The following is a 24,009-nucleotide window of genomic DNA, read 5'->3' as shown; positions in this document are numbered from 1 at the left end:
CTACTTTACCCCCTGGAGTCCTCCAATACTTATTTTCTTGGCAAACCCATGGAGACACCTCACAAAACCCTGGGGGTTTTCAAACCACCAAGTTACAATATTATTTGCAGACGTGTATATAAAGAATGTGTCAAGTACGTTATCCATTCTATAAAAAGTTAAGAGGGCATCTGCAACTGTACTAGTCACCGGATCAACAGAAAAAAATACAAATCAACCCTTTACTACCAGAGGAGCCTACACTATCCCAAAACATAATGACTGCCGTGATGAGGTGAATGCCTCTCAGTGTAGCATAGGGCCAGTTGCCAAAAACATATTTTTCAAACCTGAACAATGATTTTTTTTTTTTTTTTTGCTTTTAAAAATGAAGCACAATTGCGTATACAGCACTGGTACACCAACATAGAAAGAAAATGTCCTCTAATACTGAATTACTTGAATGCTTACATGAAATGCAAGACAAAGGTAGCTATTTTGCAGACATCAATTAAAGAGGAATAGTGTTTAAAACACAAATTGAGTTATTAGGAGATAACAACAGAGGGTATTTTGCCCCGAATTTACAAAGCAGTGAAAGAGACCTTTTGGCGCCGTAAAATATCCAATACAGAACTGTGCATTCATTAAATAATCCAGCCTGTAAAATCAACAACAAAAACTTCTTCCCATTAGTGGGGCTCTCCCCTAATCCCCAATCTAGGCGATATACTTGTACAGAGGCTGCAGGGCTTACACCTCCCATCCTGCAAATAGGTGTATAGTATGCATGGCCTTTAGAGCTGGATTATAGAATGGAACACATGCCATGTACTGTAATACGCAAGATATTCACTGTCATTTTATGCTACAAACTCAATGAATATTGGAACTCACAACACTTCTGTAGAGGAAAGTTAAGTGCTAGTTATATTGTTATCAGACACTTTCATAGTGTAAACATGGCAGAAGTCAGCCTGCAGGGCACTGTAGTACAATAATACATTACACACATGAATAGTAGTTATAGAACATTGCCATATTTTTCAATTCACATTTCATCAATGTTTACTTTTACAAACTTCCATCTACCTACACAGGCCACAGTAAAGCAGACTCTAGAGTGAATGCCTCAAAGTTTCATAAGAAAGATTTATTGATCCGCATGCGAGCAGTTTTAAAAGCAGTTCAAAAGGACCAGCTAAAGTAGCTGTGCAGCCACAGCACGCCTGGTTAATAAATGTCTGCCTTTCTACGAGTCTGCTTGTGATGTTAGTGTCGAGTGAAAGTGCGGTGAGATTAACAAATGCTCCCTGCATTTCAGGTTTGAAGTAGACTGGGGCTACTTCAGTTTCAGCAACTTTTATGTATGTATGTATTTATATCTGTTTACACACACAGTATAATATATATATATATATATATATATACACATATATATAATATATTTTGTGCGCAAGAAAGTCAGAAGTGTTCACCAACAAGCCATGCAGGCTTTCCATCTGTCGCAGACACTTACAAACAATGGACTGTCAACAGCATAGCCACAAAGGATTCTGGATATGGTCACAAAGATGAATTCATCACACATCTACATACAGGTTTCCACATTCCACTTGTAGGATATAGAAACTTGTTAAACACTGTGTGTTCATTGCGGTCATCCTTTCTCTCTCTGACAAAGTTATCCAATGTCCTGCAGGCCCTTTCAGCAGCAAACGGGTTAACGTAATGGGGGTAAGTCGGATGTGTAAAGTGTTCTCGTCGACCATGCTCGCTTGGGACAGATAATATGCCTCTTATAATGACATTTAAAAAACAGGAAAAATGTATGCTGAAACATTACATCTGGCAACAGTTTTCACTGGGACCATGTACAATAGATTCATAAAGTTTCATCCAAGTACAAATAAACCAAGAAATGATTGAACGCACTCCTATATGTGGACAGGCTGAATCCTGCAGGAAGCATGTGATGTTTATATTGGTACAGAGGAAAGCCCGAGTCTATAATTTAGTCTCTCTCACAGCAGTTATATTCTGCAAAAGTAGTTTCTCCTCATCTTCTTGTTGCGTGTGTTGTACTGCTTTTACAGTTTTTTAAAAATCAAGCTTGGCAAATGAGCTCGGCTCTCTTCATCTCTTTTTTTAATAAGAACAGATGTAAAATTAAAAGCCTTTTTGTGGTACGTCTTCTGTGGAAGTGAGCAATAAAACTGCTGTAGTAGAGCCTCCTTTGTCCATTGCTGTATTTCTCTGGAGAGATGCGATATTGACTGCCTCTGGTCCAAAAACACATGCGCACATAATTTCAAGATCCAGTGCAGGGTTTTGCCATGAGGAAATATATACACCATATTTCCTGAAAATGAATTTCCAGCATAGGTTGGACGACATTCTGTATTTCACTATGGACGGTGAAATCTAAATGGCAAATAACATAAAGAGAGTTACTGGAGATACCAAGTCAGCAATATATTCACAGGTAGCAAATCATAGTAGTTAAGCTCTTAATTGGTAACACATTAACAGGTGCTTGTTATTCTGGCAATATGTATGTATGCATATCTTTATTTATCTAGCGCCCCGAGTGTACTCAACGCTTTACAAAAGAAAGAGACAATAAGAGTACAGGGAATTATAACACAATAAGAGCAACATACAAAATGAGACAATAGGAAAAGAAATCCCTGCCCCACAGAGCTTACAATCTAAGTGGTATGTTGGGAGACTTACAGAGACAGCAGGTGAGGGAATAAGTGCAGTAGATGGCAGTGCTTGGCCGCAATGGTTGTGGTTGGAGCGACTGTGGGTGTGGGACAGTAGCCATGAGTCTCGGCCTGTGGTTTTCACCCTTTGTTTCTCTCAGGGCCCCCCTAATCATAGTGAGGCACTCCCACAACAGGCCAGTCAGTCACAGAAGACACAGGACAGAGACAGTCACAGGAGAAAGAGGAGGTTCAGAGTCACATCTGCATCCTCCTAAGCTTGGCCACACCCACAGGCTCATGATTGGTTGCTGCTGGATAATGCAGCAAGTCAGGATGGAGGAAACTTCCCAGATCCCTATCAGCAGCCCTGCTTTCTCATTGCTCTGGGAGAATGGGAAAATCCAGTGACACCCGTTTGATCCTCTCATGGGACCCCGGGGTTAGGAATCACTGGTCTAAGCTATTGAAATCCTTCATTTAATAGTTGACTTAAAGGTGGGGGGAAAAGGTGCATGGCACACACGGAGTGTGAGGGCGTTTCACAGGTAAGGTGCGCTGAGGGGAAAGGGTTTAAGGCGAGAAAGAGCTGTGGTGAAAGGGGTGGAAAGGAGACAGTTATGAGCTGATCATAGGAGACATGCAGGGATATAACAAGAGATCAAAGCTGATATGTAGGAAGGAGCAGGTGAGTGGAGAGCCTTCAAGATTAGGAGAACTTTGTAGGTGATCTGAAATTTGATGGGAAGCCAGGAGAGGGACTTAAGGAAGAGATGAACAGAGACTGTTTTGGGACAAGGTGAAATTATTCTAGTAGCAGAGTTTTGGGTAGATTGCAATGGAGAAAGTTGACGCCGCAGCGTCATTTGACACAGCTGCAAGGTAGGAGGAGGGGGCGCGAGAACCAAGGCAGGCCAGATAGGGGGGCGCAGCAGCAAAAGTTTGCGCTCCCCTGTTCTAGCAGTTTGGATGCAAAAGGCAGGAGGGATACAGGGTTGTAGTTAGTAAGCCACATAGGGTCTAGGTTATTTTTGAGAATAGGTTTGATCACCGCATGCTTAAAGGAGGAGGGGAAAGTGCCAGAGGACAGGGAGGAATTTAATATATGGGTGAGAATAGGCAGGGACTAAGACAGGAGTAAGAGTTCTGATAAGGTGTGAGGGGAACGGGCTCAAGAGGGAGAAGAGAAAATCAGCTTAGAAACTTCCAACTCCTTAACAAGAGATAAGGAGTAAAGAGAGGAAGTAGGATGTTTAGGGAGAAGTAGAGACGAGGGGAAAGGGACAAAAGGAAACTCATTGTGAATAGCATCCACATTGCCTTTAAAGTGGTCAGCAAAGGGATGAGGAGAAGTGAATGAAGGGAAGTGTAAGGAGAAGGTCGGAGGGCAGAGTCAAGTACAGAGAAAAGACCGTGTGGATTGAATTTGTGAGTATTGATGAGTAAGGAAAAGAACTGTTGCTTGGCCTTAGAGAGAGCAGAGACGAAACAGGAGAGGAGAAATGTATAGCCCAGAAAATCAGCCAGTGTGAGATTTCCTACATAGGCTTTCAGAAGCGAGAGGGCAATGCCAAAGATGCATGTGAATTTAGTCAAGACCGTGGGTTACAGTGATGGGTGTGCTGGAGGGAAGAAGGGGCATATAGACCAAGACAGGAGGAGAGGATATCGTTGTAAGAGTTCACAAGATTTTCAGGTTCAGAGGAAGGACAGAGAGAAGTTAGCGTTCAGGGTACATACCAGAGCAAAGAGGACAATGGAGCGAAGTTCGAGTAGTGAGTAGAACAGTTCCTTAATTATTATAGCACACTATAGAAAGGCTTGCTACAATAACATTAATGATACTACATGTTATGCAGTGCTAACAAGCATGCATAGCGGAGACAATAGCAGAATAATACAAACTGGCACGAAAAGCTTACCATTATTTTATTTTCAGAATACCTAAAGCACAGGAAGATAAAGTGACTTGCCCAAAGTTACAAGGTCTTGACATTGGGTTTGAAGCAGGATTTTCCACTTCAAATGCAACATGTCAGCTACAAATCCGCTCCTCCTTAAAATGTACTTAAGGGTGTAGTACCCTGTTCACATTCTTCTAATAATTTCTACTTTTCTTTTCTCCTCCTTAATGACATAATCCATTGAGTTTTCTAGAATACTAACGACACGAAATAAATGAGAAGACTAGTAAATATAGCCACTATTGTGAAAATGTATAATATAACTCTGTATGTATCATACTGTATGATCTGTAGTATTTCTGAGCTTTTCTTCCCTCAATTAAAAAAATAAATCTATTTAAATAAATCTTGTCTCTTTACTTTATTTCAATTGCAATATATTTCACTTAAAGTGCCTACGGTGATGGCTAAAACAACTCTAAACTTCCTGGCGATCTGGAATTCTGGGCTTACAATAAACGCTGTGTGAAAAGCCAGGACGTTCACATGGAAGAATTCTGCAGGTGAAATGAGTGATAAAAGCCATTGTCCGTTGGGTCATAAAAAAAACTCCAATTAACCAGGTCCTGCAAGGAAAAGAAACCCACCTTGTAAACTGTCGACTTTCTTCGTGAACCTCCATTTCTGTACTTTTAAATTCATTCAGTTCTTTGCGAATTGCGGCCTGGGGAAACAAATAATTACTAAATGACCTGCAATAATGCTGCTTTCAACTATTCCTCATTAATAGAAAGGATCTACAAACAAGCATGCACCAATGAATGACCACTCAAAGAACACATCAGACCACTGCTACAGTGCTATGTGTTCTCATAGCTTCATTTCCAGGAACCCGGGGATGCTATACTCAACTAAAAGTTGTTAAAAGGGGAAACACTTAGTTACTGGAAACCGCTGCACAATTTTTGACAGCGGTTGCATACTGTAGTTTAAAAGGAGCAATCCAAGTGGGTGAATTTTTTTTGCAATTATGTTTTTTTTACATAGGATTGAAGCAGGGGGTCCTCCAGAGCTGAACCGCGCGAATTTCAGCTCCAGGCACCCCCTGCATCAAGAGATACATACCTCTGGAGGCGTTGCCAGCACCTCTCTGCTTCGTAGAGCTCACACATCATATGGGCCAATAGGAAGCCGCACCGGATTACGTCACGGCTTCCTATTGGCCCGCGGGGCGCGGGAGCTTTGAAAAGCGGCCACTACGTGATCCCTGCTTGCGGAGAGCCTACCAGCACCCCCTATGGAGGCAAGTATCTCCGGAAGCAGGGGGTCACCGAGCTGAAATTAATGGGGTTCAACTCCGGGGGCCACCTGCTTCAATCCTACGTTTAAAAAAATTGCTAAAACATGTGCCCGCTTGAATTGCCTCTTTAGGATATGATAGTTATGTACTTTGCAAGAAAAATAAACCGCACTGAACAAAAGCACAATGTCAAATATCTCTGAATACATCATATTTCACGCTTTTAGTCAGTCTGTGATAAGGGCGTTAATTCATAAATGCTACCACGGACAATCGTACAACAGGCAGATGACCGGTGCCGGTCCATAAACAATTGGTACGGCTCCTGTACTCAAGATTGTATTCATTCTTCACATACAAGTCTCCTGGCATTTCCCCTTTGGATCCTGTACAAATAAGGGTTGATTTATATTTGCTTGGAAAACCGGTTATGCAGCAATCTTTAATGTTACTACTGAAGGGAAGCTAAGGATTTGGCTGCTAGCAACACACTGTTGTCCGTATAACTACGTATTATTTTAGGATTTAGTTCCAGGTCTGGCTATATACACTTAAAAAAAAAAAAAAAGAAGAAGGAAATTCTGCGGATTTTAAGTTGATATCAGGCAATCTAATGACCCTACATTTTTGAAAGCCACACATTAGCGCCATTTTAATTTCCAATCGTTTGCGTTTCGTTACTAGTGGTATTTTGTTCCTCCAAGTATCATATTTTAGAGATTAAATAAAGTTAAATCACCCAGCCATTCAATATATACTGTGTAATTGATTGATTTGCAATTACTGTAATACATGTTTTATGCCTTCAATAGTTGAATCATTAGACATTAGTTGAAGGATAGGCGACAGAGGTTTGGTAAATGGAGTACAGTCATAGGAGGGGAACGTCACAGTGTAGAACCGGAGGTATCTGTAAAGGGACAAGTGCGCTTTAACCATTAGGATGTCCTAAGGACATACCCGGGGACCTTATGATTTACAGGCTACGGCAAGGCATAAATGCTCCTCGTCTAGGGGGAGATTACGTTCATTGCTTGGTCGGAGAGGTGAAAGCTGTCGGGAAAGGAAGTCCAGCCAGGTCAACTTCCGTTCCTGTCATCCGGGGCCTCCCTATGATGACAGAATGGCTACAAGCAATCCTGTGGTCACGATCCCAGAAGACTGGTGGCACTTAAAGATGGTACAAAGAAGGGCTACTAAAATGGTGCATTGTCTACATCATAAAACTAATCAGGAAAGTCTTCCTGGCCTCAACATGAGGAGAGAAGAGAGAGGGGAATGTGATTGAAACTTTTGCAAGTGCTAGAACAAGAGGTCATGCTCTGAAGCTGGAGGGTGGTAGGCTGAGGGGATATGTGAGGAAGCACTTCTTCGTGGAAAGTGGTGGATTCATGGGGTAGCCACTCAATGGATATGATAGAAGCTAATACCGTTAGGGAATAAACAAATACGTGGGCTAGGCATAAAGCAGAAAGTTACCTAGGAAAGAAAGTCAAGGTTAAAATAGCGCCTGAGGTATTACAGCAGGTGGGAATATGGGCAGACAAGACGGTTCTAATCAGTCGTCAAATTCTATGTTGCTATGTTAGTGACTCAAGAGGTCCCGTTGACTCCTTATAATTCTACATGGGGTTAAATTGCAATGTACTCATAGCACCTTCAATTAACATTCAATCACACAGAGGCATGCAAAAGGATCTAGATTCAGAACCCAAGCTGTGATAATTCTTCATCACCACAAAAGATTCTAACAGTATCATAAGCCCCTGTTCTCTCTCATTGCAAATGTGCTCCCAATGGAAAGGAGTTATAGAATCTCCTGTATAAATCCCACAAGAAGCCGGATCTCCTATAGATGTTTGCATGTTACAGGCTTTTATGTTGCTCAGGGGAACACAAGATGCTGATCAGAAATCAATAAATCCTCAGGCTCGTGCTAGAAACTGGACGTGTATTAAACCATTATATCAACTTTCCCATTCTATATCTATATGGGAGGGTCACCTTTTATCATACATGCAAAACTCACATTTGTAACAAACAACTCATCGTGTTCTGAAATATCTAAGAATATTAAGTCCTTTATCAGTAGCTAGAAAAACAATTGCACTAATATCATATATATAAATATAATATATTGTCTTGTGTCTGATCATATTTTCTGGTAGCCATAGTGGTTCGGGAGAACCTTTTAGCGAACCATCTTCATCTGTGTACAGCAGAACGCTAATGTTAGCCTGCTAAAAGGAATCGCAGCATGTCGATTTATCATTTTTATTAACACATGCCACACAATGTATATTTTGTCTACGTGTTGCATTATATTGTGTTTACAGTCAGTGCAACTCTATTATAGCTTGTTGTTAATGTATAAGTCTTGCCTTTGCATCATTCTTTGGGAAACATTACTCTTATCAACGTCTGTGACATATTGCTGACACTTGACGTGAAGCAGTGACTCAAAAGTTCAGGTTCAAAATACTTCATACTTTACTAAGAAATGTGCAAGTCATACACATTCTTCCTATCGATACTTCACAGTGTGCAACAAAAGTAACATGCTATGGCCGGGTCCCATCTAGTTCTGATGTGGGATTTTTTTGTACCGCGATTCCGCGGTAGCTGGCATGGACTTGAATGCGACACCTCGCATCACGGCTTGATTAAACCCTGTGTTACAGTCAGCTGTGGACACCGCCTGGTTTCTGAGATACTTCACGGGAAATGTGCTGCCAGCACTTTTGTATTTTAACCCCGTGCATGACGAGGACCAATTGGAAGACGTGACATAACTATTGACCATTTAGTTACTCCTAGAGGGGATGGTACTGGGGTTAGCTTCATTGGTAATTATCTCAGTGACCGGAGGGGGGAGGGGGTTTCCCAAACCTGAAAATAGCGCGAGTCTGCCCATTGCAAGACATTAGGGCTGACATGTAAGGAGGGGCAGAAGAGTGTCAAGCTTTAAAAGTGAGGAGGAGAATTGAATGCGAGATGCGGGATTTGATAGGAAGCCAGGAGAGGGATTTCATATGCGGTGTACAGAATAAAGATGCAGTTGTACCAACTATACTGTGTAGTCTTTGGAGGAGAAAGAGTTGCCTATGTGGAACCATCCTGCCTGCCAGGATCCTCATGGGATGGAGGCGCTGCACCTTAAGGAGGAAAAGTCTGCCCTGTTGCTGCTCCTTCACAACATTAGAGGAGGTCTGAATACAATTCTGTGCTGTAAAAAGGATTTTTTTTCCTGCAATGAAATACAGATCGAACTCTGTGATTTGATAACAGATGGACGTTATCCCAGAAGGAACAGTTCTCTCTCAGTTAAGGTAAAAAAAACAAAATCAGAGGCGCTTGCTAATTCTTGAAAAAGCACAGATGAGAAAGGGAGGGACGAGGGGGGTGGGTTGTCTTCTAATTAGCGACTGCAGATTTCCTGCCGTTGCCACAGCCTGAGGGCTGCCAGGATGTTAGTTGCAGAAGGTCTGACTCGGCTTTACTAAAGCCAACAACAAGTTATGATCTCTGATGTGAGGACTGATACAACAATACCCAGCCTCTGAACCTTTAATCTGTTCCTATCCATTGCTGTTTCTGGCATTGTTTCTGCGAGTGAGGGGCATGCCATCTGCTGACCTACATTTTCAGTCTAACAGATTTCTCTAAGAGCATATACTCCCCTCACGTCTTCCCTTTGTGTAAACGTTCCCCCTACCCCCAACACCTTTACAAAGCCCTAATAACTTCATTTTATTCTGTGGGCTCCAGCATAGCGAGAATACAGTAACGCTCAATGCTGGGATTATTCTTTCCTTCAGATATGTAATGAGGCCAAAAATAAAAATGGTTACACTGAAAAGAAAACAATATATTCGTATTAGTAATAATTTATAGTAGGGCTGTTTATAAAATCTCACTGCACACAATTGGCCTTCAAAATGGGTAAGAGATGTGAAAATATTTGACTTTTCCTTCTTCATTCTAATCACATAACACAGCATTACATTTCCCTGTAGTTACTTACTGTGGAGCAATTCTTACTTCGACTTTATGTATTTTGGATATACTGTGTTAAGACTCAGGCCTGATCACTGTAAAATGCTACAAAATGTTCTCCTCAGATGTAAGTTTGCAATTGAACCTCGACAAAAAATGTATCCATGATATCAACACACACACACACACACACACACACACACACACACACACACACACACACACACACACACACACACACACACACACACACACACACACACACACACACACACACACACACACACACATTACATTATGCTCTTTAAAGGATATTAAATACATACTGTATGAAAAAATGTAAGCAGGATTGGACTTTTCAGAACATGGTGCTAATGTAGTAATACATCAGAACAGATTGTGGCTCTCAATTACATGTGCCCACCACAGAGCAGATAGATGTATGCCCTTGCCTTGTCAGCGGGAGTTAACCTTGCCCAGGGTTTATCGGCTCGGCGGTCGTAGTCCAGAGAATCTGTAACCTCTACATATTCATTGAAGCACAATATCCGTCTGGCCTGCAGTTCAGCCACTGATGGCCTTAGGCTGAGCTGGAAGTGGACAGCAGAAAATAACAAAGTTATTACAACCAGCAGCATGAACAATTGACTCAGGCAGCAAATTATGTCACGAGAATATGTGAGCTATTGCTAACACAGAGTCAATGTGAAGTATCTCATTTCAAAAGAGAAGATAATGACAAGTTTCTGTCCGATTATCAGATGAAAGTATTATCTAGATGTACTGTCCATACATTTTGTCTAGTGCTTTTTTGTTCTACAAGCAGTAGCACATCTGGGTGATGTTGGTGATGAGTCCTTGCAGCAATGAGGATAGGTTTTTGGCACTGGGCTATGGATGAAAATAACTGGAAGACCCACATTGTGTGTGTGTGTTGTATGTTGTGTGTGGTGTGTGTGTGTGTGCTTTACCGCTCTGCTTCAAGTTGCAAAATAAAATCGGAAGCTATTTAGAGCAGGAATTGATACTGACTATTGTTCTGCCTTGAGCATCATTGTTTGATATATTCAACTAAGTTCCACCTTATACAATAATGTGTACACTGCCTGTGCCATGGAAAATTATGTGCAAGTGTTACTATAGGAATTAATTGTTGTGAGCTTCTCATTCTGCTTGAGCTACAGGTACCTGCACAAAAAGGATCAAAACACAACTATACGGGTTGCAAAGAAAGCAAATATTTACTGTAAAATAATATTAATAAGACATCTGATGTTTCAGGCATAGTCCCTGACAAAGGGTTATCTCAGTCAATACCTGGAAAAACAGACACGGGCTTTTGTCAGCTTTGTTAATATTATTTTGTATATTTATAGGCTATTTTGCATGATATTGGTTTAAATATATTTACTTTTCTTTTTCAAAACGTATTGTTTTGCTTTGATTCTTATGTGCAGCTACCTATACGCTCCTGTGCCTATCATTGAATTGTTAGAAGCTATAGAGATGGCTGTATGAGCCACAAATATTATTTGATTTTCCCTATGTCCCGTAGAAAATTGGTGTTCGTTTGACCTTGCATAAGAAAAAGATCACTGTGACGGGGAGGAAAGGGTTAATACCTGATTTGCCATGCATTACTGTTGTTGCCCTGTCCCCGCCATTTTTATTCCCCATGTGCAGGCCATTCCCTGTCTGCGAGGGTAAAAGACAAGATGCCTTGCTTGCCATACCCTCTAACCAACATATGATAGCAGATCTTAAATGTAAGGCAGGATGTATTTTTTTGTAAGTCCAAGCAGGAATTACTTGGACCTCCAGCTGTGATATGGGTGAATGAGCTTCGGTATTTTTATGACCAAGCCTTAAAGGGTTGTAATTATTTTTATGATGGAGCCTCAAAAGGCTCCCACAGATTTAGAGTCCCCCTGTCTAAAAGAGTGTCAATTATGACAAGACCCAGAGGCCCATAATGTATACAATATTGGCATACTGATGCACAGCAGATGTCAGGCTAGTGACACCTTTAAGACAGAGCCCAGACACAGTGGCCCCAAGAAATGGGTGTAGCCCAGGTATGCTAAGTGGCATGGGCGTCAACCTGACCCATGCGCCCTGCCCACCAGGCAGCCCTTTTGACCGGTCTTATGAACTGTGGGTCACTTGGCTATTCGTGGGTTTTTTTGTTCCCACGAGGGGATTGGATCCACATGTTAAAGATAGCTTTGGGCAGTCTATAAATGTGGCTTCCCAATTATTCCCAGTGTGATTCTAGAATTTTAATCCATGATGTAAAGATGCAAGACTTTGTTCCAGTACAGCAGCAACCAGTCCAGGAGTGAAGGGGTTAATAACCACATAACTTTTAAAACCAAGGCTGGATTTCTTGCACTGGCAAGCAAAGGACAATTTATTTCATTCCAATGACAATTTATTTAGTTTCCTGATCCCAGTGAGTGTGGTTTTAAGTGTATTCTGCAGATGTCGTGTGTTTGTCTATTAAGGAAATAAATCACAATTTATTTTGCAACTTGTTCTGTTCAATCAAGTACCCAGAAATATAAATGTGCTGATAAAAGTTGATGTCATCGTGACAATCACACCTGCTCCCTAATAGATGTTAGGTTCTTTTTGTTTCTGTACTGTACACTGGAAGCGCTCTACAAACATCCATTATCTGATGTATGTGTGGAGACTTTGCCTTATTGGTACGTGAAAGTAAGCATCTACCAGAGTACGGAGAGGATAAGTAATCATTACAGTTCACTATTCACTGTAATGCTATAACGAAAGACCTGCAAACCTGAAAGCTAATCGAGTCTTTGTACCTTTCGCGTGAGCCTACGTTTTAATTCTCTTCTTGCTTCCTGCTCCTCCTCTTCATTCTTTTCTAAAGTATAAAAAAAGATAATTTGTTAGCAATATTGGCATATTTAATATCTTGCCTTCATCAAAACAGAGCACAGTTGGGTTATAAGCCTTTCCTTGCTCGGGTGGTTCCCCATCTATTCCATAATATGAGCAATGTGGTTGTCAGTTCGGGGACCCTGATGGTCATGCGGACATTATTCTGTACCAAATTGCTGTGTCGCTCATCAAGAGCCATTGCTCTTCTTAAACAAAGACCTAGAACCAGATAGTGTCGTTTTTAGCGAGGGAAATAACAAGAAATATTCATATCCATTAGGAAATCTCAGGAAAATGTTGGTTATTAACTAAAAGCAGAGGATATTGTTACCATTAACAAGAAATAAAGAAACATGTGCCTGCAAGTCCAAGCAAACCGGAGAGAGCTACCATGAGCAGCACTTACAACGTTTCCTGGGTCTACTTATCAAGGGCTCCTGGTTACAAAAGAATTGCACCAGATTTATCAAAGGAAAAAAAGAATCAGATTGTTTCCAATGTGAATACTTTTCTTTGCTAAATCTGGCGCTGTATTTTGTAACCGAAAGACCCCTCAAATGGTCGAAGTGCGACGGCATTAGGGTGTACGGAGCACGGCATTTTCATTGACTGACTCAGAGCGCCACTACTCGTATCGACACACCCACAGGTGCACTTTACACTTCACATCTTCGGAAGCCCCATGACATACCGTGGACACTATGGGGGCTGGCACTCTAGGTGCCCTATAACGTACAATGCTCGTTTTCTAGGGGGATGGAGGGGCGCTTTGACCATTCCAATAGAGCGGTGAACGCGATCAAAACAGACGTGGAGTATTCTTCACTTCCGTTCACGCTCTTGAGGGCCTGCCCATGGCCATGAGGTCACTACACCAAGCTGTCGCTTGGTTGAGATTCGGATGACTGGCTTTTGGCACTTAGGGGGTTGAAGGAAAAGGGATTTATTGTAGAAGGCCTTTCTACTGTTCTTATAGCATGTGGTATTGTATACATTTAAAAGCTATGCCCAATATTTAATATACTTAAAATTATTCTCAGCCAGGCAACTGCCACTACTTGTTTCACTTGGCCCTCTGACTGCATCTATTGAAAGACCACGGTGAGGGTGTTTATCCTTTGTCCAGGAGCTTTAAGGTCCCTGTCAAGCATCCGCTGCCGAGGGATACTGCTGTATTAATTTCTAACTAGCAATTATTTCTAGTTCTCCATAACTGATTCTCAGGGCATAATGAACATTAGCACGATTACAGAATGACAATTATTTTGTTCTTTAACACTCAGCAGGTGCTAGAAGTCAACCCTTTAGGGAACAACAGCTTTCAAGTATGAACCATTGTGCAAATGTTCCCTTATTATGTTTATTCAGCTGTTTGGTACGTTTCTTTCCTGGAGGTGGTTTCCTGGCATTGAAAGCAAGATGGAATGGCTTGCAGGGATACAAAGTGCATGCTTTATTCTATGTGCTTGCAAATATATTAGTGTGGTTTTTTTTAATAAAAATAAATGCTTTATGTAATGTTTAAAAAAAAATGACAATGAACATTTTCCAGCTAAAAAGTATTGTTCATTTTACGGCAATGATTTTTGTTGTACAATAATTAATAAAAACTTTGGAAAGAATCAGGCACAAAAAACAGGGCGAAGCTAAATGAATGATACAGGACCAAAGCGGTTTCTTCTCTTTTCGACTGTATCCATTGAGTTACAGATGTAGAAAGACTTACTGCCCTCGGTGCCGCGATTTGGAGCCGCAAATGCGGCTGGACTGCGGCTACAACTCTAACGGCCGAGAGGACAGTAAACTTCCCAGGAGGGTTAATGCTGCAGGGGTCCCCGCTTCTGAATGGGACCCCCGCAGTGTTAATGCTACCAAGCCGCCACCAGTCTGTAAGAGCTGTGCAGAGAGAGCAGAGAGAAGTGGTCCCCATCTGTGCCCTCCCCACCCCCCGAGCAGCTCTCACACTTTTTATTAGTATTATTTTTTACATAGGATTCAAGCAGGGGGTCTTCAGAGGTGAACCCCATTAATTTCAGCTCTGGGGACCTCTTGCTTCTTGAGGTCCAGACGCTACGGAGGTAGGGGGTGCCGGTAACTCCTGCAAGTTTGAAACGCCAGTCTCACAGCCCAAATGGCCAGTCATTTAAACAGCGCATATGGCCATCTATATATGGGTAAATTGAGTGACGCCAGACGCAGAAAGGGATCTTTTCCTGTAAACTCAGTAATTTCCTTTGCTATGCATTTCGTGTTAAAGTCATAGTATGATGCAGCCATGTTCTCCATGTATAAGCTGTTCTTCTGATTAATTCAATTCTGTTTCTCGTCTGTGGTTTGTACGGCAATGTTTGGCAGCCTCTTTAATCCACCCCCTTACACCTTTTTGATGGATCTGGGTATCTTGGCACACTTACCAAAAAAACAGGGTTCAAGAGAAGTGCTCAAAGCTTGGCGACACTAGGAGTACCACTACTTTCATTTATGTTTTACTATTTTTACAGCTTCAATGTTGCAAAATCTTTTTACATCGACCAAGGACAACGAGCACGGTCCCAATGTTTAATAAATGCAGATTTATTTTTATTTTTGATGAGGCACCATTCCACATTTTTTTTAAAGCCATTTGGACCAACACTATAAATGCATCTATTTTGTTTTTTTGCACCATGTTAACCTAACAATAAAAGGTGGGATATTGAAATGAAATAAATTTTATACATAAATGCGTCATTCATCATTTGATTTGAGAGCAAAGTGCCTTGCTTGTTCTTGCAGGTGCCATAGTGGTTCCTATCTATGTGTGTTTTTGATGCTCCGGGGTGCTACGGTGCATTTTCCTCTCCTCTTGTTGTTCCATAATGAGGGACTGGTTAAAGCTTAGTGCTGGTGTCAAACCAGATCCTCTCAATAAGTAGTTTTTACTGTCCATCGCATCTTTGGATAAGACATTTTTAATGTAAAGACAAAAGTCAAGATACGCAATAGTAGCTTTATTTGGACAATTATTTTATGCGCGGACTTTGCAAACTGTTTCCAACATACCTTCCAACGTAGCCAAGATCTGGGCTATTATCGGCGTTATACCTATTCATCTTTAATTCATATTGTCATAAAAACACAACCCTTGAGGTCCGCCCGATTTTTGTTGTTGCAAGTAGAACGAGGAGAGGATTGGTGCTGTGATATAAATAAGATTTAAATCTAGCAGCAGTGAGGGTTGTGATTTATGTTTTAAGCGCAAAACCTGTAGCCAACCATCGAGTTGCTTTGAGTTTTACATGAGCTGCCCGAGCATGGTATTGTTAATGATGCATTATTAGGCTATATATACTCACGCCTAAGGATGTTTCTTTGTTCTAGCTCTTCAGTTGTGGGCCTCTGACTAAGTCTCCTGTAAAAATACAGATAAACATATTACTTTTTTTAATATTCCCTAATTCAATTTAAACATACTGTATGATAATCTGCTACAACTTCCTTTCGATCATATATAATCATATAATCATATAGCACATACAATGCATCTAGCAGATGATTTCTGTTGTTCTAAGTATTTTCTGCCCATCATGTAAAATAAAAAAATTTAAATTGAAAGGAAATTAGTTTTTAGACAGAATAGGGAAAGGGTAAACATTACCCATTTTGTTTGTTGGAAAGCGTTTCCTGCTCTTACTCGACTTCATCCGTAAACTCATCATATGTAGTATATTCTGTCAACCCATTAATGAGATATATATATATATATATATATATATATATATATATATATCCAATATACATGCATACATATACACACACACACACACAGTAATATGTGCATCAATACAATCCACACAATTATAAGTAATTTGCTAAGTTGACGATCGATCGGCGAAGATTCAGCTTGGGGGTTCACTAAATGACTGTCAGTGCAGCAGAAGAGGACCAAAGATGCAAAGTTCTGTGGGGAAGATCATGTGACCAGGCAGTCACTAGATACAATTGGTGCACTGCCAGTTTCAAAAGAGGAAGGGGATGTGACTTTGTAAATGGTTTCTACAGAAACTAAAAATGCTTGTTACATAATAATACATTAAAAATGTCATTCAGAATTTTATTTTTATAAATGCTAAGAGTATTTTCTCACTACAGAACTAATTTATATGAAAAAAAAAACACATGTAGGATATTGCTTGGTCTGCAGCTATAAGGGATCTATGTATCAACGTAGCAAAATGTATGTTTAGAGGCACTACCCTGTATTTTGGAGCAGAGCTGCGGTATATGCAAGAACAGTTGCCTACATCTGATGCAGTATATTAGACTTCAGAAATTGTGGATTTTGGGGTGCAAATAAAAATGGAAAGAGAGTGGAGCACAGAGGGAGTGATACATCTCATTATAATAGGTACACCATGTAACTCCTCCTGCTGACTCTCTCCAAGGTGCAAGCTGGGGCAAACGGGAGAAAATGCTTTGATAGATCGGGCAGGGTTAAAATGCCCCGGTTATGCTCCCAAATCGCCTTGATGCATAGACCCCTGAGAGCACTTCTGTTTCACACATTTATGTTACATATTTGATACATCCTCAATAAGCCAGTTGAGTAGGACTTGCTAATTGACTGATATGAATGACTGTTACCAGAATAACGAACATTGATGGACAACCTATAGCAGCAGTATACAATTTTGCTGAGTTTGTCAGTATATAAGGGGATTGCTTTAAATACAGACTAAATGTAAGTACCTCACTAGTTTTGTTCCAATCTGCTGCCAGAGTTCCTGTCTCACCTCCTCAGTATTCCGTGGCAAGATGTTTTTGTCCTCCAGGTCCTTTTTGGATGGCCTGTTGCCAAGCTTGATAGCGAGTGAATCTCTCCGACGGATTTTACTTGCTAAAGAGCCTGAAAATAAACAGAATACATTCAGACACTCTGGTTCAGATTAACAAGATGTCTAATGGACACTACAATTAGCGGGTACCTCTCTTTTGAAGAGTAGGAGTAAAAAAAAAAAAGACAGTGAACATGAATCCCTGTAGCAAGAACGTTTTACTGATTTCCGCAAATGCAGCTAAGTATGTAATTAAAGCATCGATCCTGCTTGCCTCTATTTCATTTTTTATTTTTAAAGAGTTATAGGATTAAAGCAGGGGCTCTCAGGAGCTGAACTGCATTCATTTCAGCTTCGGGGACCCCTGCTTCACGAGATACTTACCTCCGGAGGGGGTGCTGGTAGCTGCTCTGGCTGGGCTATCGAAATGGTGAATTTAAAGCTCCTGCATCACGTGGAAACGTAAAATCTGTAGAGCTGCTCCTGGCAGCGCCTGTGGAGGTATGTATCTTGGGAGCAGGGGGTCCCGGGAGCGGACATTCACTCGGTTCTACTCCGGAAACACCCCATGCCTCAAACCTATCATTTTTTTTTTTTTTTTTTAAACCACATATTTTACTGCTTTAACTAAATTGCAAGTTTAGAGAAAGTACATACTTTCTTTCCTTCTATGGTCCATTTTTTGAATGTCTGCTGCTTGGAAACGTCAAGACTTGTTTTTGTTGTTGTACTACCAGGCAAGTCAGCATTGAGAGTGTCATTAAGCAAAAGCCTCAAAGGGATGTTAGTAAATAATCTGGTAAAGATTCAATGAAATATGCACTAATATTGTAATGGTGTATTGGATGCACACATTTTTTTTTTTTAAGAGAAATCAAATATAATGACTACACTTTTTCTGTGAGATACACTGGTTGTATGTCGAGCGTGCATTCCTGTCCTCACTATACTGGAACAAACATATGTGGGAGCCCCAAATGCTGTCCGGGGTCTTTTCCTTAGGTAGATCCTGCGGAGTAAATCGTATAAGGTAGAAGGGCAGCGGCCACGGCTGAGATTGCTGACATTTTACTTTACTTGCTTAAAACATTCCTGTGCGTTTCAGTCCCAACTTCCGCAACCTCAGGAGTGCCCGCTGCCTTTCTAACTTATACATTTTGTAGGACACGAGATGACAACAGATCCCTTTATGGGAGACCGAAGTGAGGGATGTGTAAAGTTAATGGGCAGTTTTGAACAGGAATCGAGATAATGATGATTCTCACATGTTTACTGCGTCTCCTGCGCTGGGATCACTAATCAGTATTGCAGGAACTTCACTAATGATAACATAAATGCAACAATCTCTGGCGAAATTCACTAAGCTCTGATAACTGGTCAAGTCATTCAAGTCAATGGATCTTAACAAAATCCAATTCCCCTTATCACAGCTTAGTCAATTTCAGCATCTGATCAATAGGTTTTGTTAAATTATTCCCAAATATGTTAATTGTTACTACCCCAGCATTCATTTATTTTTATTTTTTAAATAACCTTCACTGAGAGCCCCCAACAGCAAGACCCTCTAAGCCTAAACACGTAGAGCTTTCAGGTCAAGAGATAATAAAAATGACTGTCATCAATGACGGTCAATAAAGGTAACACTGTGGTCTAAGAAATATTGTCCCTATTCCCTGGCTCTCTGACAATGCTAAGTGTCAGGAAATTGCAATCTCCTGGTGGTGGGCTGCACCTTTAAGGCAGTCAGCCCCCGTGACTAGACTGACCTGGAGTCCCCGCCTGGTAAGCAGAGGGTTAACGAATCTTGCTTGCCTGGCGTGTAGCAATGAAGGGCTTTGGTTTTAAGTAGTGAGAGTTGGTCAGTACTTAATTTGGACATGCAGCCTGGACACCTTTCTGTTCTGATATGTTGTTATAATAAAGCTGTGGCCTTGTTTATACCAAAGGTGACCCTTTGTTTATTTTGTATAAAGGGGGATCATTTCTGGGGCCTGACTGGTCATGTAAAAGCCTATGTTTACTAAGGCTGTGCTATTCCATTAGACCGTTTTTATTCTATTCAAGTGAATGGGCTACAAGGAGTCTTCCCGTGTTGGCATGTGGAATAGCATTGCTTAGTATACAATGGGCAAAGTCACTGGTGTAAGACGGAGGTACTATGCTATATACAATACATCCAACTTAGATGAACTTGCAACAAAAAGCAGCAAGTGAATATGAAATACTGAGGCATATACCCTGTTCACTTATGTAACTATGTATTTGTAACCATATATTATTTGTCATCTTAACTCTATGCCCAGGACATACTTGAAAACGAGAGGTAACTCTCAATGTATTACTTCCTGGGAAAACATTTTATAAATAAATAAAATGGCTGTAATAAGTAATGTCTTGGAGTAATTCATACATGCACTACAATTGCAAAGTAAATTTTCTGCTGTCTCCAATCATATGCTTTCTGTGTGTGTTTTCTCAAGGATTGCACGTCATTGATACAGAAGTAGGTGGGTGACGTTTAGAAGAATCCTGCTTAGAATCTTCTCTGAGAACCAACCACCTCTAGTGTCTTATTATAGCAAAATAAAGAAGCCCAATATTGTTAAAGCGTTTAAAAGTACTAAAGTTGCAGTTCCATGTACTTTCTAATTTCAGTGGGAAGTACAACTGTTTTTGGATCTCTGCACAATGGCTGTTCACTTACTGCGTTTCACAAAACCTTGTATTAGTACAAAGTCAAAAGCAAGGCAGGACTTCTATGTATAGTCCGGCTGTGAGACTGCCGTAGTTGCCATGGCTAGGACTGCCAAAGCAGTGGTCTGCTACATTTCCTACAAGGACCAGGGTACCACCGTCCGTGAATGATGCACATGAAAGGTGAATATAAAAAAAAAAAAAACCACGCTCTCACTTTCCGTGCCGTCATCATCGTCATCATCATCATCTGTGTACAAGATAGGCCCATCTGAGTCAGAATCACTGATCTGGCTCACTCTGCCTTCACTGTCACCATCTTGATTGATGGAGATGTCCGAAGGTTCAGAAGGTTCATCAGTCACCTCCTGACTGGTCAAGCTTGGGTTCTCTTCCTGTCCCTCCATGAGCAGAACGCTGTGTGAAGAGTAACACAAGGAATGCATGTCAGTCGTAGAGACACCCTTTAGAAAAGCACCTGGTCAAAATGATAAGTTACGTAAAGATCCTGTCACAAACTGTACATGGCTTGCAGGGAGCAAGGTACTGATACATATCAAGGTGTGGAGGTATGCATTTTGTTTAATAGTGATCAATGTGTGGAAGTATGCATTTTGTTTAATAATGATCAAGGTGTGGAAGTATGCATTTTGTTTAATAATGATCAAGGTGTGGAAGTATGCATTTTGTTGAATAGTGATCAAGGTGTGGAAGTATGCATTTTGTTTAATAATGATCAAGGTGTGGAAGTATGCATTTTGTTGAATAGTGATCAAGGTGTGGAAGTATGCATTTTGTTGAATAGTGATCAAGGTGTGGAAGTATGCATTTTGTTGAATAGTGATCAAGGTGTGGAAGTATGCATTTTGTTTAATAGTTAGAACAAGGCCGTCAAACTTTCCCTTACAGGGGGAAACACTGCTGGTAAATCAAAGTTAGCAGGTAAGGAAATCAATGGAAATAAGCCAACAAGGAAATATAGAGGACTAGTAAGTCCAAAATGAAAGTACAGAGTGCATAAGGCTGCGGACATGGTGACATCTCCCGTACGGAGACGTGCGGAGGCTGTGGGAAAGCGGGTGCTTTCCCTGGCCATACTAAACGGGCCGTGGGGGGCGTTCCTAGTGACGTCACGGAGCTGAGGGCGAACCGCTCACGTGACCTGTCTGTCGTGTTGAGAAATCAGTTTAACTGATTTCTCATGCAACGCGCGCCCCCTTCCGCACGCACGCCGCATGGACGCGAACACTGTCTTAAGGCAATCTGTTCGCTCAGTGTCCGCACGGTCTGCTGTACCATGTCCGAGGCCTAAGAAGTATGAGAGAATGATACACTTTATACTGATGATCCCTTGTTTTGCATATACTGTACGTGCTGTTTTCATATGAACAAAGCAGTGTTGCCACTGCTTTCTTGAAAAAACAGAACAGCCCTAAGCTAGAGCACGAGGAGAAAAAATATATAATATAAACCACATAGGGATCAAAAAGATTTGTAGTTCTTGTGTTTTCTAGGGCACCAAATTAAGCCATGTAGGATGCAAACCCTACAACTGTATAGTATGGCTGTTACAGCTGCAGGGCAAACCCACAATTTCTTTAAAAGCCAATTATGTCAGCAGATCTTGTGCAAATCATGCCACAAATGTAGGCAAAAAGCAGTGATGTGTTTAACCCTTCAGATGCCCCCACCACTTCATGGGGTCTGACCCTCCAGGGGACCCCATGACATACGTCAAGGGCTTTCTACTCATTTTCCAGGAAAGATAGTTTAGGGCCACGTGGCGTGATCAACACGATCTGGCCCAGAAGAGGAACAGAAAAGGTGGACAATGAGAGGAGTAGTCACTTGAACATGATGTGCTGGAGGGGCTTTTGGCATCCTGGTACCACAGCCCTTCCCGTACTCAAAGAGTTAATGGGTTACTTTTATAAAAATTTGATAAAAGTATTATTTTCTCTTTCACACACTTACCTTGGGGATGGTCTCAGGCCTCTGGTGGCCCGGCTCTCCCAAGCTGCTGTGAGACTCCTGTCGGGCCTGTCTCTCTCCAATGCCAGGCCTCTCTCCTGCCGGGCCTGTCTCTCTCTCCCACTCCGGCTGCCTGACTCTCCTCCAGGTGTGCACTGGATGCTGGGTCCGACTTCCGGGCAGGCCCAGCTTCCGGTGCGCACTTGCAGGAGAGAGGCCTGGCATTGGAGAGAGACAGGCCCAGCAGGAGTCCCACAGCAGCTTGGGAGAGCCGGGCCACCAGAGGCCTGAGACTATTCCCAAGGTGAGTGTGTGTGATGTACAGGCATACCCTGGTTTAAGGACACTCACTTTAAGTACACTCGCGAGTAAGTACATATCGCTCAATAGGAAAACGGCAGCTCACGCATGCGCATGTCAGCACGTCCTGAACAGCAATACTGGCTCCCTACCTGTACCAAAGCTGTGCGCAAGCGGGGAGACTATAGAGCCTGTTACAAATGCATTATTTAGATCCGTTGTGCACGTATATGGCGATTGCAGTACAGTACATGCATCGATAAGTGGAAAAAAGGTAGTGCTTCACTTTAAGTACATTTTCGCTTTGCATACATGCTCCGGTCCCATTGCTTACGTTAATGCGGGGTATGCCTGTATGTATTTGGGAAGGGTAGATCTCTATGTATTTGGGGGGAAGGGGCAGTGCTGTATGTATTTGTGGGGAGGTAGTGCTGTATGTATTTGTGGGGAGGTAGTGCTGTATGTATTTGTGGGAGGTAGTGCTGTATGTATTTGTGGGGAGGTAGTGCTGTATGTATTTGTGGGGAGGTAGTGCTGTATGTATTTGTGGGGAGGTAGTGCTGTATGTATTTGTGGGGAGGTAGTGCTGTATGTATTTGTGGGGAGATAGTGCTGTATGTATTTGGGGGGAAGGGGTAGTGCTGTATGTATTTGTGGGGAGATAGTGCTGTATGTATTTGTGGGGAAGGGGTAGTGCTGTATGTATTTGTGGGGAGGTAGTGCAGTATGTATTTGGGGGGAAGGGGTAGTGCTGTATGTATTTGTGGGGAGGTAGTGCAGTATGTATTTTGGGGAAGGGGTAGTGCTGTATGTATTTGTGGGGAAGGGGTAGTGCTGTATGTATTTGTGGGGAAGGGGTAGTGCTGTATGTATTTGGGGGGGAAGGGGTAGTGCTGTATGTATTTGTGGGGAAGGGGTAGTGCTGTATGTATTTGTGGGGAAGGGGTAGTGCTGTATGTATTTGTGGGGAAGGGGTAGTGCTGTATGTATTTGGGGGGGAAGGGGTAGTGCTGTATGTATTTGGGGGGGGGGGAGGGGTAGTGCTGTATGTATGTGGGGGGGAAGGGGTAGTGCTGTATGTATTTGGGGGGAAGGGATAGTGCTGTATGTATTTGGGGGGAAGGGATAGAGCTGTATGTATTTGGGGGGAAGGGATAGTGCTGTATGTATTTGTGGGGAGGTAGTGCTGTATGTATTTATGGGGAGGTAGTGCTGTATGTATTTGTGGGGAAGGGGTAGTGCTGTATGTATGTGGGGGGAAGGGATAGTGCTGTATGTATTTGTGGGGAGGTAGTGCTGTATGTATTTGTGGGGAGATAGTGCTGTATGTATTTGTGGGGAAGGGGTAGTGCTGTATGTATTTGTGGGGAGGTAGTGCAGTATGTATTTGGGGGGAAGGGGTAGTGCTGTATGTATTTGTGGGGAGGTAGTGCAGT

At 41.8% G+C, this 24,009-nt stretch overlaps 1 protein-coding gene across 5 annotated transcripts in view; it reads right to left on the bottom strand.

Annotated features, from left to right (window-relative positions):
* Nucleotides 1-301: 301 nt before the first annotated feature.
* The window catches only part of PHACTR2 (phosphatase and actin regulator 2), a 249,702-nt gene continuing 225,994 nt past the window's right edge, over nucleotides 302-24,009 (bottom strand). For 4 of the 5 annotated variants that reach the window (XM_075597155.1, XM_075597154.1, XM_075597156.1 and 1 more), the window contains 7 exons: nucleotides 20,520-20,719; nucleotides 17,523-17,679; nucleotides 16,130-16,185; nucleotides 12,716-12,777; nucleotides 10,340-10,477; nucleotides 5,239-5,315; nucleotides 302-2,403 (listed from right to left, as the gene is read on the bottom strand). In XM_075597155.1, the coding sequence (XP_075453270.1) occupies nucleotides 2,388-2,403; nucleotides 5,239-5,315; nucleotides 10,340-10,477; nucleotides 12,716-12,777; nucleotides 16,130-16,185; nucleotides 17,523-17,679; nucleotides 20,520-20,719 (706 nt within the window). In that variant the 3' untranslated portion in view covers nucleotides 302-2,387. Of the gene's footprint in view, nucleotides 2,404-5,238; nucleotides 5,316-10,339; nucleotides 10,478-12,715; nucleotides 12,778-16,129; nucleotides 16,186-17,522; nucleotides 17,680-20,519; nucleotides 20,720-24,009 lie in introns of those variants that run through there. The other variant, XM_075597157.1, reaches the window with a different exon arrangement.

Source organism: Ascaphus truei, chromosome 4, assembly GCF_040206685.1.
Source record: "Ascaphus truei isolate aAscTru1 chromosome 4, aAscTru1.hap1, whole genome shotgun sequence".
Lineage (NCBI taxonomy): Eukaryota > Metazoa > Chordata > Amphibia > Anura > Ascaphidae > Ascaphus > Ascaphus truei.
This window is presented reverse-complemented; position numbering and strand designations above follow the sequence as displayed.